The 17,983-nt window shown below is 50.3% G+C and overlaps 2 protein-coding genes across 21 annotated transcripts in view; one reads left to right on the top strand and one right to left on the bottom strand.

Moving 5' to 3' along the window:
• ARHGAP10 (Rho GTPase activating protein 10) overlaps positions 1-17,983 on the top strand; it is a 301,281-nt gene that overhangs the window by 277,593 nt on the left and 5,705 nt on the right. For 12 of the 16 annotated variants that reach the window (XM_072975997.1, XM_072976004.1, XM_072975989.1 and 9 more), the window contains 6 exons: positions 222-374; positions 1,613-1,704; positions 8,353-14,551; positions 15,320-15,384; positions 16,112-16,381; positions 17,406-17,736. In XM_072975997.1, coding sequence (XP_072832098.1) covers positions 222-374; positions 1,613-1,704; positions 8,353-8,441 — 334 coding nt within the window. In that variant the 3' untranslated portion in view covers positions 8,442-14,551; positions 15,320-15,384; positions 16,112-16,381; positions 17,406-17,736. The remainder of the gene's footprint in view (positions 1-221; positions 375-1,612; positions 1,705-8,352; positions 14,552-15,319; positions 15,385-16,111; positions 16,382-17,405; positions 17,737-17,983) is intronic. The other 4 variants (XM_072975925.1, XM_072975907.1, XM_072975918.1 and 1 more) reach the window with 4 other exon arrangements.
• Positions 17,127-17,983, bottom strand: part of NR3C2 (nuclear receptor subfamily 3 group C member 2) — a 422,707-nt gene continuing 421,850 nt past the window's right edge. For all 5 annotated transcript variants that reach the window (XM_072975901.1, XM_072975900.1, XM_072975902.1 and 2 more), the window contains one exon: positions 17,127-17,617. In XM_072975901.1, the coding sequence (XP_072832002.1) occupies positions 17,462-17,617 (156 nt within the window). In that variant the 3' untranslated portion in view covers positions 17,127-17,461. The remainder of the gene's footprint in view (positions 17,618-17,983) is intronic.

Below are 17,983 nucleotides of genomic sequence, written 5' to 3'. Positions count from 1 at the left end.
GAGACTAGATCTTCTCCACAAACCTGGAGAAGTACAATAAGGCATCTCTAGTTTGGGGGTGTGGCTCTTGGGGCTACAGACCTGGAAGGACATGGAAAGGACTTGGTCATCCAGAGAGAGAAAGGAGCTGTCGTCCTCACCACTTAGGAGTGAAGTGTGATGTATTTGGTGTTCTGTGGCCTTTATACTATTAATCCTGTTCTCCAAACTTCCACCCTTAGCCCGAGCCAGACACGCTCATCCACAGTGCAGTGGCTTAACCCCCAGTCTCCAGCCACACCAGGCTGCACCCCGGCTGTTACACCGCCTTCACCCAAGCCGTCGCCTTTCCCTCCCTCACTTCCTGCTACCATAGCGGACAAGCCACCTGACAGGTATGAGTGTGACATCGATGGTGGGGTGGCACACGGAGGGGCGGGATCAGCCTGAGCAGGTGTTTGTGCTCCCGACCTCCTGGACATCGTGGGCAGCGTTCACAGCCTTGTCTTAGACTGTCTTAGCTGTAGTTCGAGGGCAAGTACGTTCTTAGGGGAAATTTGCCGTACGAGAGACCTGCTCAAACCTAATCTTTTTGGTGTGGGTTGTGCATTTATGAAACTGCTTATTTTTAAGAACTTTTTTTTTAGGTTTTTTGTCCCCCTCTTTGGGGGGGGGGAAGGTAATTAGGTTTATTTATTTACTTTTAGAGGCGGTACTGGGGATTGAACCCAGGACCTTGTACATGCTAAGCATGCGCTTTACCACTTGAGCTATACTCTCCCCCCCTTGAAGAACTTTTTATTCGTGAACACAAAGCATGTGCTTTGTTTTCAATGAAGATAAAGTGGGCACTGGAAACAGTTTTTAACAGCCACTTAAAGGGCCAGAGGTGCTGGCTGTTAGCAAGCCCTTCCTCGGGGGCAGCCGGCTGAGGCTCCTCTTCCCATCAGTGGCCTCCCCTCGTCTTACTTCCTCCTGGCTTGGGTGCACCTGGCTGGTAGCGTGGTTTCCATCCTTCCCCACTTGTGTTCTTTTCCTGCAAGGACACAGGACGTTTTGACACTTGGTGAGAAGCTGAGCCTGATGTGCCTCTTGGGAGCAAGAGTGAGGGGATCAGATAAAGAAGATCCCGCTGAGGACAACGAGCCCCTTCCAGGGTGGCAAGGAAGCAGGCTGTCAGTGTAGACAGATCGGAGTCTGCGGTGTACGGCTGTAGCCACTCGTGTCTCTGTGCCCCTGCCTGTCACTGCCCACCTTCCGTCTCAAGACACCAGTGCTTTTCTTTCATAGATAAACTGAAATGCTGTGGAAATAAACCTGCCTTGTGGCCCTAGTGATGCTGAGCGCTAGGAAAGGGCATCCCACCAAGCAGCGGAGAATTAGCTGAAGAGGTTCAGGGAAAGCTTTTCAGAGAGGCTCCGTCGAGAAAGGTTTGAGTTTGAAACCCATCAGTTATGAGTCAGGTGCTATGGGTTTGTTTGATGTTCATGTCCCTGCTGACTTCTTTTTTGGAAGGCGCGGCCCCGCTGCCGACATACCCAGGAGGTTCGGGCAGAGTGGGCGGGGGAAATGTGAGGCTTCCCGCTCCCGTTTCCGCACGTTTCAGCGTGTATCCTGTGTGCTCCCCTTCCAGCGTCATCCATCGGAAGGCTCGGGCGGTGTATCCGTGTGAAGCAGAACACAGCTCGGAATTGTCCTTTGAAATCGGAGCGATTTTCGAGGATGGTAAGCGTTAGCAGGAGCTTTGTGGTAGGCTGTCTGCAAGCCCAGAGTGGGCAGGCGGTCCCTGGTCCTGGGCTTCTCGGGAGCACAAGTCTGTCCCGTGATGCTTTGGATGGACCAGAGCCAGCCCGTGTGGCTCCCAGGACCCGAAGCCCAGGGGGAGCTGAGACCACCTTGCCTTTAATCTTGGTGCTTCTCCAACCCCTTTAACTCTTGAGGGTCTTCATTTGGCACATCTTCCTCTTGATGTAAAGAGGTCAGTGTCGCCTGGAGTTAAGAAATACTTCTTGTTTGCGTCTTCTGTCTTCCTCTCCTAGGGTCCCCAGCCAAGCCTCCCAAATGCTCAGGTTTTCCGGATCCGGGTTACAGAGGAGAATGACCGTCGACACGTTTTGGTTTATAGTTCCCTTACCGTTCTCAGGCTGTATGTAATTTTAGCTCATTTTAAGAAGTGTATGAATCTTCACTTTAAGATTCACTTTAAGAAGTGTGGGTATTGACTGTGCATATTGAAACCAAGGTATAGATTTTATTTGCATGTTTAATATTTACACATGAAGCATTTAGGAGCTGTGCCCGGCTTTAAGATTTCGCAGACTCCTCCCATGATTCAGTGTGTGTCTCTCTTCTCCCCTCCCGCCCTTGATTTCTTCCTTCCCAGTCCTGCTCATTATGAAATTCACTGGTTGCTGTGGAAACAGTGATGTTGTGTGTGGGTGGAGCTGCCCAAAAAGAGCTCTGGAGAAGCAGTGAGAACCTTAGATGCTCGAAATGGAATGGCTGATTAGCCAGAATGCTTGGAATATATGGGACAGATCAGCACAGCGCCTAGCGGTATATCGTCAGGGATGCTGCATTTGTCGGTGGTGGTTTTTTTTAGAAAGCAAGTTGCTGCATTTGGAAGAGATTGCTATATCTGTGTGGTACGTACTCCTGAGAGCCAGAGACTCCTGATAGTGTCAGAAAACAAACAACAACAACAAAAAAGCCCACATATGACAGAATTACACTTGGTGGAGAAATTTTGTGCTTGGAGTGGAAGCAAGATCATTTCTCTCTCACCATAACGTGCGTGCGTGCAGTTCTGCCGGGAGCGCGGGGTTAGTAGCCGCCCGGCACCAGGCCTGTCACTTGTCAGCGCTCCATACAGCGGGAGGGAAAGCTGAGAGCGTTGACGAGCCGCCTTTGAGAAATGACGATGAATTTTTACCTTGTGTGATGAGCGCTGTTCTGGAGCCTCTGGAACCCCCGTACAGTATCGTCCATGTGACAGTCACCTGGGTGGAAGGTGTATCTGGTAGGGTGCCTTTGGCTGCAAGTAACAAACACTGGTCAAGTCAGTCATGAAAACGGGTTCACGCGCACAGGAAGAAGTCTGCAAGTGGGGAGCTCCAGGCTCAGTTAATCAGATTCTCAAAGATGTGGTCAGTGACCGCAGAGTGTCTGTCTCTGCTGAACTGTGCTCAGCTTGTGGACCAGAGCCTCTGGCTGGTTTCCCCAGTGGAGGGGATGGCTGCCCCTGTTCTGAAGAGGTGCCTCATCCTTACTTTCTTTTTTTTTTCTTTTTAAGAATGAGAAAGCTTTTCCAGAGCATCCTTCCTCGTTTACCTGCCCTAATGAGGTGAGGTCATATGCTCACCTTAAACCCATTGCTGGCAAGGACTTCAGACCTGTCAGCATGACACTGGGCACAGCGGCTCCTCCTCTGGGCACACAGACACGGGAATGGGGCTCAGGACTTCAACCAAATCCGATCCTGCCAGCATGGATATCGGGAAAGGCTGATAGGTGTCTGACATGAGAGACTGAAGTTCCCCACCTCTAAAGTCCCCTGGTGACTTGCAGGAGTCCTCCTATAAAATAGCATGTGTGTATGTGTTTTTCTCTCTCTGATTTTTGTATACGTGTCCATGTGCACATGCACATACACACCCTCACACACTTACTTGTATCTGTGTTGTGGGGACACAGGAGTGGTTGACAGCAGGTAGCTGTGGATTGTCAACTCTGCACTTATCTTCCTGACATCAAATTGGCTTTTCCACTTTACGTGTGACCCTGGATGAGTTCCTTAAGTTCTCCCTGCATCAGATTCTCCACCCTGATCCACAAGGGTGTTCCCATGGGTGGCCATGCGTCATGGCGGCATTTGGGGCCACGAGTGCCGTGCAGACATCTGTGGAGGATGTTGGCCACTGAGCCTCATGTGGCGCCCCGAGGACCTGGCTCTGTTCTGAGCCCGGGCATGCCTCCCTCGGATTCAGGGCTCTGTGGTGCTGGTATCCAGTGCTGTCTGGGTGGCTGGCTGGGGCACCCAGGGAATCTCAGGTGTTCCTCAGACCCTCCCCACAGGCAGGCTGCTCCAGAGATGGCTTGTTGCATTGACACCCTCCCCCTACACGAGCACACAAGCATCTCATCTCACATGAGCTCCTGGTCTCGCAGGCGCCTCCCCTGTCCCCCTGCTATGGCAGACATGCACGGGGAATGCGCGCAGCACCCACTCCACCAGACTGACTGTTTCTCAGGGCGGTTCTTAAAGGACACAGAAAAGGGGGAACCCTTTAGCAGGATTTATTCTTTTCTGTGCACTTTGCATCTTCATCTTCTATGCATGGTTGATCGCTTAGCGAGATTTAATAAGCAGTTAGAAGTGTTTACCTGCTCAGAGCACATCTAGTGATGGCCTCTTTGAATGGCTGTGGGTCCGTCCTGATGATGATCGCCGCAGGCCAGGCAGATTGGTGGCTTGCCCGGCCTCGGCTTCTGTCACTCCAGGTGGCCACTGTTTATAGCTCAGCCACTGGAGGGTCACCAGGAATACATCCTTTCTGCAGACCAGCAGTGCGCAGCCTCCCTGAAGTGCCCAGGGCATTCTTCCTGTGTTTGCTTATTCATGTGGAGCCTTCCAGCAATCGTACATGCTCTTGCCTCGTTGTCCCCTCTTGTCCCTCCTGCAGGCAGCAAAGGAAATTGGCTTATGACGCCCAGTGGCCTTTGGAGAAGACAAGATCCAGGTCAGAGTGGCCCCTGGGCCACATTGTCAGGAGTTATGTGGTTGCGAATGTAAACAGCAGTAGGAAATCTGTCCCCAAGTGTGGAAGGGAAAAGGATCTTCAGTGATCGCCTTGCTCAGTCACTCCTACCGTGTGGGCCTGCACTGGAGTTTAAAGTCGAGGCTGAAGACTGATCTCTGGAGTAGACACACTAATGCTTGTTTAGCCTTTGTTCTGGGGAAGTGCCTCCCGTATCCCTCAGGGGGTGCTGCGTGTGTAAGGTCTCAGGGCAGCCGGTGTTCCTGTGACTGCCACGGGGGACCTTCCCCTTTTCCCTGGGCTTGGAAAACCTCAGAAGTACTTTCCCCTGGTGACCAGTCAGTCCTGTTCTCGCTCCAGATAAGTGGCCCTGCAGCGGCCGGACCCACCAGTCCAGGCGGGGAGACGGGCTGCCTGGCTTGCCAGACTGCTTATTTTTAACCTGGAGACAGAATCTGTCCATTGTAGGGGGAAACAGTAGTGGCCCAGATTAATCTGTAAAAGCTGTTGATGATTCCATTAAAAGGCCTCCAATATATAAAGAGTAATCTTTGGAAAATAGTTTGGCATTATCTTAGAAAGTTCATCCATCTAAACCCCATGACCTAACCTTTGTGTTCCTATGTATATTCTTAATGTGAGGGAATCTTAGAAAATCATGTTAAATAAAAGAGAATGAGAAATACAGCATTGAAGCTGCTGCTCCTCTTAGGGTAGGGAGGGTGTGAGGTCGGGAGATGGGATGCAGGAATGAGCCCAGGACGGAGGCCTCCACATCAGCCATGCTGAAGTTCTTAAGTTAGGCGTGGGTTCCTGCTGTTTGTTGTATTATGATGATTTAGATGTTTGTCATTCATATTGTTTACATTATGCTAAAAAAAAATACCCCAAACTGAGAACAGATTCTGTTCTGGAGAAAGCACCTTACAAATTATTCTTGTCACTAGTTCACTGTCCTTGTTATGGGATGGTGAATCGGAAGGACATGAAAAACCACAGTGAGATTGTACCTTACACTCATTAGGGTGGCTATTATCAAAAACTGACAAGTGCTGGCAAGGGTGTGCAGAAATTGGAACCCTTGTGCATGGCTGTTGGGAATGTAAAATGGTGCAGCTGCTGTGGAAAACAGCATGGCAGGTGTTCAAAAATCAGTCCTAGAATTACCATAGAGTCCAGTAATTCCTCTTCTGGGTAGAGACCTCAAAGACTCGAAAGCAGAAACTCAAACAGAAACTTGTACACACATGTCCGTAGCTGCATTATTCACAATAGCCAGAGGAGAAGCAACCCAAATGTCCTGTGACAGATGGATGGATGAACATTATGTGGTCTGTACATAGAAGAGCATATTCAGCCATGAAAGGAATGAAATTCTGACACACGCTCCAACCTGGATGAACCTGGAGCACGTTATGCTAGGTGAGATAACCCAGACACTGAAGGACAAATGTTGTATGAGTCCACTGATATGAAATACTTACAAGAGGCACACTCTAGAGACAGAAAGTAGAATAAAGGTTACTAGGAGCTCAGGGAAGGGGGAATGGGGAGTTAGGGTTTAATGGGTACAGAGTTTCAGTTTGGGAAGATGAAAAAGTTCTAAAAATGTATATACAGTTACTTAATGCCACTGACCTGTGCATTCAGAAATGGTTAAAATGGTTGATGTTACGTTATGTGTATTGTACCACAATTTAAAAAAATGAAAGCAGGGAGCATTGATGTAGCTCATCATGTACTCATTGGGTCCGTACGGATGTGGGACTCGCCCAGGGCCACACAGCTGGGAGGTGGCCGGACAGGGTCTGTGGCAGAGGTGGTCCCCAGTGCGTGCTGAGGGGATGCTGTTCTGTCTGCCACGTGTCTGGGAGTGTTCAGTTTGCAGCCCCTTGGTGCGGGGCCTGGAGCTACCGATCTGCCCTGTCCCCGCAGGAGATGGTGGCCAGGTGGCATCTGGACATCAGGGAATGAGGAGGAATTGTCCTCACTCCTTTCCCACGGTCACCACCTCCCGGAATGCTTGAGGCAGGGAGCTCCTTGGGCAGGACCCCTGGGCACCTTTCCCATGGAACCCAGCCCCCTTCCCTGATGGGCACTGAGCTCTGGTGGCATTGCCAGTGCAGGATTAAGTGACAGCCTTTAAAAATCCTGCCATGAGGACCGAGGTCAGGGTGAAGGTCAGTGACAGGACCAAGAAAGACACCTGGAGGGCGCAGCTCCCCTTCTCTTGTTTGTTCATCCTTTTGGCAAATGCTCACGGTCAGGCCCTGTGCCGGGGAACGCCGGCATCTTATGTTAGAGCCTGGGCGAGCCGGAAGAGTACCTGTGCGTGTCTGTCTCACCCCCCCCAACACACAGGGAGTGTGCAGGGTGCACATATGGGGGCTCTGACCTGGTCTGGGGTGTTGGGCGTGGGCTTGGGGGGAGGGGCTACCTAGGCTGGTAGCTGAAGGCTGAGGAGGTGTGGTCCAGGCAGAAGCGGGGCAGGAGAGCAGAGGAGCAGCACGCACAGGTCCGACTGCGGGCTGCTACACCGAGTGGGCTTCCAGCGCCATTGCTGAGTTGAAGAGGGCACTGAACAGTAATAGAACAGAGTGCACTGCACATAGTGAGAGAAGCATTGTCTTGGGACGTGTGTGTGTCAGGCATGTGTCTGTGTCCTCAGTATCAGTCCTGTGGTCGTCGTGGCTCTGAGGGCTTGTGACCATGGCTGCCGCGTGCAGCCAGCCCCTGGGCTGGTCAGCTGGGCCAGCCCACCTCTCCCCTTTGTCCTAGGCATGTGGCCACCGCGTCTGCTCCTGGCTATGGCCATGGCCACAGCTGGGGGCCATTTAGTGCTCCCCAGTCCTGGTGACAAGTGCTGGGACCCAGTGCCCTTTGCCATCCAGCCCACAGTCATCCTCTATGTACCCGTCATGGCTGCTTATGGAACGTGCAGTGTGCCAGGTGCTGTGCCCTGGTGTGGAAGCCCTCGCCTTGCCCTCAGGAGCCCCCCATCCAGGGTGGCAGTCAGACAAGAGCCCAGACAAGGACAGTCAGGCCTGTAAGTGCTGAGAATGGCTGAGGCAGATTCCCTGGAGGAAGAGTTATCTAAAAAGGAAGAATTCCCCAGTGAAGAAGTGGCAGAAAGGTATGTCAGTAGAAGGCACTGCATGTGCAAAGGCCCAGAGGCACGGTCGGGGATATCTTCAGATGATTCCCTGCCTGTGACCCAGATGCTGTGCTTTGGGGCAGAGTAAGGTGAAGCTGGGGAGGTGGCAGGGCCAGGTGCCTGTGTGCCAGACTCATGGAAGCTTGGGTTTGTTCCTGCAGATGGTGGACTTTAAGCAGGGGGATGCTGTGCTCAGTTGTGCATTCTGGAAAGTTCACTGCGCTCCTTTGTGCAGTGTGGGTTGGAAGGAGCCCGACTGGAAGCTGGGGGACCAGTTAGGAGGCTGTGATGGCCAGGGGGCACCTATAAATAACTCTTGGGAAGATTTGTACCCAGACATCCCAGAAGTGGCCCCTGTTTGGTATTGGTTGAACCTTTGAGGTGCTGAGCCATATAGTGAACGCACAGGAAGCAAGTACTCTGGGGGCAAGTTGGTAAAAAGGGATTTCTCTTCCTTTTCAGTGCAAACGTCAAGGGAACCTGGCTGGCTGGAAGGGACTTTGAATGGCAAGAGGGGGCTGATCCCACAGAACTACGTCAAGCTGCTGTAGCGCTGGGCCCGTGGGGGCCCCCCCGCGCAGACCCTGGCCCCCAAGGACCTGCCTGGGGGCAGCAAGCTGCCGTCTTCCTCCTGGGCGGAACCCACAGCCGCCTGGACACGCAGGAATGACAGATCACAGATGGCCACTCCAGGGCCGGGGGTGGGGGGGACACTGCTCGAGGTGGGGGGAGGGAGATGCCCTGCACAGAATCTTGCAGGTCTGTGCGGCGGAGAGGAGTGTCAGGATTAACAGGACAGACTTTTCATTTGTCAAGCCTTGGGACTTGTGGTCTTTAATTATCTGGTTTGGAGAGCGAGAGAGGGAGGACAGCCTTCTGCCGGCCCACCTCTCCCACCGGTGGCCGCACCCCCAGACACCTCCCCACTCACCTGCCGCCAGATGGGAAAGGGAGCTGTGCTGGCTGGATGCGCTCGCGCTCGCGCTCAGCTCTGGAGGCTGCTGCTGGCGGCGGGCGATGCATTGATCTAAACCCAGACACTCCTCCCCGGATGGCTGCTCTGGGAACCCCATGCTCACTGAACTTCAGGCACCGGCAGATTCACAGCAGGCTTCTCCGTGCTGCTCACCTGTGTGCTTCCAGACACCCCCTTTCTGCCCCAAGTTGTCTGTACATGAAATAAAACAGAATTTACTCTTGGATCTGTGTCCTACCGCGGGGAAGAGATTGTGGATTCCCTCCCTCTGTACCATGTCATGGTTTGGCAGCCCCCGATGGAAACTCACTTTCCTCTGAGGTTGGTCCATGCTCACAGGTAGAACCGATGAATGAGGAGCCTTGCTTATTCGGAGCAGAGTGTGTTTCTGGAGTCAGCGGCCTCTCTGGTGTGTGAAATCCCGGCAGACACCCCTCTAGCCGCCTGGACGGACGTTTCCCCGTGACCTGCGTGAGTCCTGACCAGGATGGGGCCGTGGCGCTGCCCCCTAGGGGTTTGGGTGTGGGCTGTGGAGGCCAGCCCTCCCTGCCAGCCTCAGTATGTCACTGTGTCCTCACCCCACCCTCACTCCCTCTGTTTTCCAGGCCTCAGCGCTAATCTCTCCATCCAGGTTGAGCCGGGCTGCAGGGAGCAGGTCAGGCATTCGGACTCTTCCTGGAGGAGCCCCTGCCATGCCTGGGCCCCGCCCTGATGCTGCTTCCCCTGTCTTCCAGCCTCCGAGTCGCAGGCATAGTCGCAGCCTCTCCTGGAAGTAGAGGACTTCTCTGTCCCCAGTCTGGAGTCCCTGCAACGTGGAGCTTGTTTTTAGGGGCCTCAGGATTCTGAAGCCGGGTCTGCTCTGGGGTCTGGCACGTCTCTCTTCCCTATGGGAGTCTCCTCGGCCCATCGGAGTTCTCCCCTAAGATTATCACAAAGGATGTGTCTGTCTCCTCTTCCCCAGGTGAGATGATTCAAGAGCACTGGTGATCAGATTGGAAGCTGCCTCCCCTGGACCATGTGAGGTGTCAAGTTTGGGGTCAGGTGTGCACAGGGAAATAGGCCTGTTGAAAAGTATCCTTGTTCTACATAGCGGTAAGGACAGTCTCCGTGCAGTGTAATTAAAGTACTGAACTGGGGCCCGGTGGAGAGCACTGGCACCGCTGAGGGGCCCAGGGCCTCAGGACAGTGACCAGCCCTGAGCCGAGGGCTGGACCTGGCTAGGAGGTGAGGGTGTGGCAGAATCCCCAGTGTCCTCTGAGTTATACTTCCAGCCCGTGCCCGCTGCTTAGGGACGTAGAGGGGAGACTTGGCCGGTGAGAGACTTGGCTTGTGACAGACTTTCCCATTTCTCTGGGAAAATGCAAGCCTGTGGGCAGTTACAGGGAGTGGGGCCAGGTGAGCGCTGGGAGTGAGTCCAGGCAGTGTTCTGAACTGGTGTGTATCCACAGTGTGTATCCCAGAATGGGGGATTCTGGGACTTGGTTCCTTTACCTGCCTGAGGAAGATTCCGTCATTCACAGGTGCCCCCCACCTGCTGTTGCCCCCAAACTGTTGTCTGCTGCCAAAGTGTGTTTGTCACCACTCACGTGGCCATGGAGGTTTCTGCTAAGTCTGGCTACTCGTGTGGTTTTGGACAAATTAAGTTGACTATGATTCTGCCACTGCCTCCTAAGAAGACAACAGTACTTGGAGGTTTGGGGTCGAAGTGACTGAATGTAAGTAGCGTGCCCTGTACTTGGTACGTGCTCAGTTAGTGGGCAGTGCTGTTCCCTGTGCTGTTCCTACTGTGGTTCACCTGTATTTCTGTCATCAGGGACATCTGGGTGCTGTAGGATGACAGGGGGGTGGGAATGAAGCCTCAGACAGGGCTGGCTGCGAGGGCTCCCCCAACCCCCGTCCCCCGCTGCAGACCCCTCCTGTGGTGGTTCCAAGAACAGGGTGGCGCCAGAGGGGAGCCGGCGGAGGGGTGTCTTCCTCTGCCTATAGGATCGGTGTGGCCGGGCCGGCCAAGGCCCCTGGCCGGGGGGCTTCCCTTTGGTCCAGGCCCAGAGGCTGCTTTGTGATGGGGTCAGGAGCTGTTCTCTTCCACTGGCAGAACTTCATTTCTCCAGGTGAGAAGTGGAGCAGTGGGGAAGGGGTATTTTTCCTGTGTTTTTGCTGCATGGGGGCGGCTGATCCCCTGAGCATGTTGCTCAGGGCCCCCCTTGGTTTAGACCAGGTCTCAGCCTCTGTTCTCCCAGAGGCACGATGGGTGGGGGTGGGGCCCTCTGGGCAAGAGAGGATGCTCAGGGCCCTGGCATGTGATGGTGTCACCAAGGGCTGGCCCTGGGGTGTCTCTGTGCTTGTAAAAGAGATGCCAGGTGAGAACAGAGCCAAATGGCCTATGGGAGCTGTAACCTGCGCAGACACATCTGCAGCTGGGGGTACGGGTGGGGAGGGCAGTGGAGCGTCTGTGCCCATGGTGGGCATTCGCCTCATTCTTTCCTCACTGGGACTGACTGAGCCGGGGGAGTGATCCCATTTTAATGGAAGCTTTCACGAACGAAGAGCTTTGTTCAGGTTCAATAAGCTAGTCAGATGTTCTTTCTGCTCTACTGTCCTGCCTCTGGGGGCCTGTAGGAGCTATGAGTTGAGTTGTGCCCCCTACCCTGCCTTTTACAAAATTCATTTGTTGAAGTCCTAACTGCCCCCCACCCCGGACCTCAGAATATGACCTCATTTGGCACACAGGATCATTGCAGATGTAATTAGTTAAGATGAGGTCTCTAGGGTTGGTAATCCAGGATGACTGGTGTCCTTCTAAAGAGGGGAGATTTGGGCGCTGAGACAAGCAGAGAGGGAAGGGAGTACAAAGAGACACAGGGAGAAGGTGGCCATGTGTGAGCCAAGGAGAGGGAGCCTTGGAATAGATCCTCCTCATGGTCTTCAGAAGGAACCATCCCTGATGATCTTAGACTTCTAGCCTCCCAAACTGGGAGACAGGACCTTTCTGTTGTTTTTCAGCTACCCAGTTTGCAGTACCTCGTGACGGTAGTTCTAGGAAACTAAAATGGGCTAAAAGTGCGTGTTTTTGAGTTAAAAAACAACCACCTATTGTAAAATCCTATTTTCATTATTTTATACCTTAGTGACCTTGGGCAAGTTCACTTGACCTCGTTATGCTTCACTTTCCTTCCGTGAAATGGAGAGAGTGGTACCAACCTCCCTGTGATGTTGTGACAAATGATGCTGTTAAGTGCCTGAAGCATACAAGGCGAGAGAGATGATTTAGTAAACGGGGGAGGTGGGAGGAGGGAGCTGGCAAGGTACGTGGTGGGGGAGGGGGTCAGTCTCTGTCCCTCTTCTCATCTCCAGCCACCCTCTGCTTGCCTCCAGCGTACCATTGCCAAGGCTGTGCCTACATCGTTCGGCCTTTCCCTGCCTTCCTAAGTGCGCATCTTGCCTCTTTCATCTTAGTTTTGTCTTTGCTCCCCGTTCGCTTCAGTTCTGAGCCCCTTTCCAACTTCTTCCTGGTCCTCCCCTCGAGTCTCTCAGCCAGTCTCAGTGACTCCTTCCTCAGCCAGATGTTTTCCAAGGCCCTTCAGATCTTCTTGAGCCACCCAACTTTCTTTCCTCCCTCCTGCTGGAGGAAGTTATTCCAGGAGAGTGTCCTCAAACAGCTTCCCTGGTCCTAGTTCTGCAAATGTCTTCTCCGATGCTTGTCAGCACTCTTTTTCCTTGCCTGGCCTGGGCAGTAATTTATTGCTGCCCCATCTGGGTAAACTGGCACATGCTCCTAATGCTTTAATGTCTGGGCTAAAAGTGTCTCAATCTGCTGGGTAGACTATCTTGGAGAATTCTTTCCTATCAGAAGATCAGCTTGATTGGAAAGCAGATTTTTGATTCTTGTCCAAACAAGAGACATGCGCTTTGGACTCGGGCAGTAAGTGCATGGGATTCATTTCGGCAGCTGGGTCCCATGCATTAGTGTCTGGATTTTTCCTTCCTTGGTGGGTTTGGCAGCTGAGGAAACACTGCAGGCGGAATAGCTCGGGGGAGTGGGTGGAGCACGACTCGACTCAGCTCAAGCCAGTTTTCACTAGCGCCACGACCGACCCTCACTGGCCCAGGGCGTAATAGGTTTTTCAGAGCACGGAAAACTTGACAATCACTGTTTTGGCAACAAAGTCTGAAAAAATACCTAATGTGAGTGGTACGTGGGTTGAATGATCCCAAATTTCACCCCTTCTTCTGTGAAGCCCTCCCACGCTGACACTGGCCTTGACCTTGTAACTGGCTTTGGCCGTTGGGACAGAGGCTGACTTGATGCAATCAAGGGCTTGAAAAGTGCTATCTATACCTTTCAGCAGTCTCTCTTAGAGCCTTGCTTCTACCATGAATATATGCCCAGGCTAGCCTGCTGGAGGATGTGAGGCCCCATGGAGCACAACCATCCCAGACCAGCTGGGTGCAGGCTGCCCACAGAAGGGTGACCGGCCCGACCCACCTGAGCCTGGCCTCATCAGCAGAACCCCACACCCACTACCCTGCCTGCTAACTCGTGAGAAATCACAAACGATGGTTGATTTAAACCACTCAGTTTTGGGATGTCTTGCTATTCTGCCCCATCACTGACTTTGCTTTGGATCGAGTCTTGGCCTATGCTGGATGTTAAGATCTTATCTTAATCTTTTCTTATCCAATGCTGTTGGGAAGCCACTTGTTTTATTTCCAAGAAAATTGCTGTACCAGCAACTGGATGACTTGAAATTCAAGTGCCGGAGATACTTGTAATCAAGTCATTTTGGTCTGTTGTACACTTGCAGTTTCTAGTTTATCAGAAAGTACGTTGGAGCTGACTTTAACATAAAGGAACGATGTTTTCTACTTGCCTGAGGGACATTCATCATTCAGACGCAAACTCCTAATTATATATGCATCACTATGCATAATTTTTACTGCTTTGGTATACAGTGTGGCTGGCTGTCTCAGTGGCCGACACTTCGTTCTTAGTGATTACTAAATGTGTAGCTGGATTCTTTGGGCCTGAGAGCACTTCTAGACATTCTTAGAAACATAGTCACACTTGACCCAAGGCTGAGCCTGCTTTATTCAGGAAGGGCGCCTGCTTTAACCAAGGGTGCACATCGGTGGAACCTCCCACCCACAAGCTCGGCAGCCTCACAGTCCTTGATGTCTTGTTTGAAGTGAGGGGCTCTCTGTGGAAAGCCCTACTCCCTGGTAGGTCAGACTGCATACAGTTTAAGATACAAATTTTCCTTCATTCATAATAGATGTTTTACAAATTGATGCACACAACTCAAAAGGTTTTTAAATGAATTTTTATTTTCCTGGGCTATGTTTTGTTTCATGGCCATGTTGTGTTTCAGAAATATATCAGCTGTGTTAAAGTGAAGTTGTGTTTAACTCTCAAAGAGTCTTCTGGTTTGACTGATCACATTAAAAATGGACACGAATTTCTCTTGTGGGAGGTATTTTCTAGGTTTTAAACGAGCTGATAATTGCGTACTGCTCTTTTGTGGTCCCTATTAATGAGTGCGATCTAGCGGAGCAGCCTGCAAGGACTGTGAGCTGCATTGCGGCTGTTGGGCAATTGAGTCTCTTGATAACCCAAGAGGACCTGGAGCAAGACTCCACTGCATGCAGGAAGAGCTGGGAATGAGATGGGACATCTGGTCTACTCAGGTGAGTCTCAAAGTCTGTAAAATGAACAAGCGTCCACATGGTTGGAAAGATAAATGAGTCCATGTACATACAGTGTTTAGCAGGGACATGGGAAGCAATCACTGTTACAAAATTGTTACAGGGTACTTCAGGGAGCCAAGTATCAGCAGTAAGAAACACGACATCTAGCCAGTCCCCAAAGAGGATGATTAATATGTGGCTAACACAGGGCTTTCTAACATGGGGGAAAAATGGTGACTCCATCTTGGGTATAGGCAGACAGGCATGTAATCAAGATTTTAGAAGGGCACAAAATCCACGTGTTCCTACAGACGTTCAAATGAATTGTTTCCAAAACAACAGGTGATTAAAGTAAAGGATTTATTATAATCTGCTTACAGTCCTTTGCAAAGACAGACATATGTTTTTGCATAAAGATATAAATTGCTTCATTTTAAACTAATTTAGTGTGTTCTTTTTAATTATATGAAGAAGTTTTGGTGAATTATGAATTGTACCAAACCAAGATTTTTTAAGAGCAATATGGTACAAAAATAAGAGCAGACAGACAATTTGGACTGGGACAGGCATTCAACAGTGAATTTAGAATATGGCTTTGCTGTTTGACCAAGCAAAGTTACCCGGAGACACACAAAGAGCCAGTAACTTTGTTAATAGAAAAAGCTGATGCAGACCGTCTCTATCCCAAATCTGGTTAGGTGGCAATTCTGATTTCGTAAAAAGTCAGTCTAGCTAAAAGCTGCTCTGGTTAAACCATTTCTTTTCTAGAAACTCCCAGTCTGCATGCTGTGTATTCATCACCTTCCGAGTGTGACTTTCATATTGCTGTGCATGTAAGTTGACGGTATTTAAAGATCTGCTTATAAATTAAATTCCTGAAATTGCAAATTAGGTAAGAAAAACTCCTCCGTCTGAGTGCAGCTCTCACAGGTTCCCCCGTGCGTAAGGCAGGCGTCTTCCAAAAGACAAGGTAATGTTGCCCGCATGGTGAACCCTGGGAAAAAGTGTTGACCCTAACGCTGCCTTCTCCCGGCCCTGGGCTTCTTCTGCTACAACTTTTAGGTTTTGGAAAATAATACAGTTTCACTGAGTACCTGATGATTATCATCATTTTTAAAAGATTAATTTGGCCTCTATTCAAAGTAGTTTATTTAGTGCAATCATATTAAGTTTCCCCAAAGATATATATGTTTGTGATTTGGGGTAAGAGAAAAGCCATAAATTGCATCAGTGCCAAACAGATTAGTGAATTAAAAATTTTTAGTGCCACTGTCTTGCTTCTATGATCTGTACTTTTTTTTCCCCCCTGAAACTGTTTATGTATAAAATTGATTTTTAAAACCTACCTTTTAAAAATCTAAAAACCCTATGGTGATCATGCGGTCTCCACGCTGTCCCAACTGAACTGTGCCAGAAAGCATCTTCTCAGTGTGTCCTGCTGTGACCTACGTGTTCCCATGACCAGTTCCCCGAGTGCAAAGCCCCCTTCCCAGACCGGAAGTGAACATTTCACCTTCTGCAGGCATACAGAGTGTGTGGAATTTCTTTTCCCCCCCAAAGGAGAAAACTTGATTTTTCTGAAGTGGGACGAGGAGACGCACTCTGAGCCATCGCGTCTCCAGTCTCACTCTCCTGGAGTGGATTCTGCTTCTGGAGGAAAAAAGGAAAAGAGACAGCTTTTCCAAAGCTGGCACTCCCAGGACATCCTCTCATGGGTGTGCTGGCAAATGACGCCTTCAGGGAGCTGCAGGTGCCACCATGCGCCGTCCCCGATGGAGGGAGGATGGAGCAGAAGCCGGAAAACGTGCTCGAGTCCCACGAACACCAAAGGTACAGAAAGAGTAGAAAGGCTTAAAGACAACCGAAGAGGTCTAAGTGTGGTTATTTACAACAGAGACTGTAAAATGGTAAATTAGATATGAAGCTAAAAAAGGCACAGCTTTCCCTTTCTTAAATACACTGTAAACGGTTCATGGTGCATGCAGAACATTTCACTTTACAAAAAAAATTTTTTTTTACCTTGTTTGTTTAGACAAAGATAGTACTTAAATAGTCTCCAGCAAAATAGAATTCTTTCAAAAATACTTTCCCATTCATCCTATTAACCATTAAAGTTTTTTTTTTCATATGTGTCTCATTTACAAAAGTTCCTTATACCTTATTTTAGGTCCTTCACAATTTTATACATACAGTAATGTACAGCACAGCAAAAGACTGCAAAAATTATTTGTAAAGCCAACACAATAGATACTAGAAATTGAAACCAAGGCATTTGTTTTAACATCTTACCCATTCTAATTAAATAATAAGTGGACGCTAGAGGGTGTGGGTACCAGTGATGCAGAAAGACGTGGGCAGGGAAGAGCCCTGGATGGGGCCGCTAGTCCAGTCCACGTGCTCTGTTATTACACAACAGGAATCTGTATATGTTTTTCTTTTTTTTTGTTGTTTTTTTAAATAACAAAAGAATATTAATGCCCCATATTGACTATACGTTTTATGTGCAAACCAAGGGTGAGTTTGAAAAAGTTCGTTAGTCCTTGAACTCTTAAAACAAGCGAACGATACCAGAAACTACATGGCAGAGTTAAAACTTCCATCTGTTAAAATATCAAAATCAGAGAGTTATTGACTAGATATGGCTTTTCATCCAGAGGAACAGGAACGTGTTTCTAAGCGCTGGGAGGTTGGAGAGGGAAGAACTCCTCAGACTGCACAGGTGTCGCCAAATCCACGTCACCCTGCTCGCCCGCCTCCGAACCCTGGACGTGATTTTTCAACTTGAGAAACTGCTGAACAAGTGGGAATCAACCATCCTGTGTTAAAAATGTGATTTTTCTTGGGTCCTTTGTAGGTGTGGAATAACACGGGGAAACTTAAGGCAAAGTTCTCTTGGTGGGACGTCTCCCGTCACTTCCTGTGAAAGTAGAGGGTCTTGGCGTTCCCGGACTCTACCTTTGGCAGCTGGTCGCTGATGATCTCCACCAGCATTGCTGGGAACTCCACTTTCAGGGCCTGGGACTCCCGGAAGGTATAGAAGCAAAATTCCAACAAGTCACTCACCAGCTGCAACACAGACAGAGGGGATGTGACGTCAAGACCTGATCCCTACCCTGTCCCAACTCTGGTGCAAGCTCAGAGCAACACTCAGAAATCCGATCATGTCTACAAGGCTGCCAAGCTAGGTAAGGTGGCCAAGTCGCCTGTCCCGGTGGAGGAAGACGGGCATTCACATCTGATGCATGTAATATGCCTGTTACATAAAACAGATTCAAACCAGAGCTATGTCATGGTTGAACATTAATTGTTTTGGTGGCAAAAGGGCCAGTAACAGTGCAGAGTGGTGGGGTCACCAAACTGCTTTCATCCAATTCTCATTTCGAAATGGGTGAACTGTATGGGGCAGGCAGGTGTGTATGTCGTTGGATGCAG

This window comes from Vicugna pacos, chromosome 2 (assembly GCF_048564905.1).
Source record: "Vicugna pacos chromosome 2, VicPac4, whole genome shotgun sequence".
Lineage (NCBI taxonomy): Eukaryota > Metazoa > Chordata > Mammalia > Artiodactyla > Camelidae > Vicugna > Vicugna pacos.
This window is presented reverse-complemented; position numbering and strand designations above follow the sequence as displayed.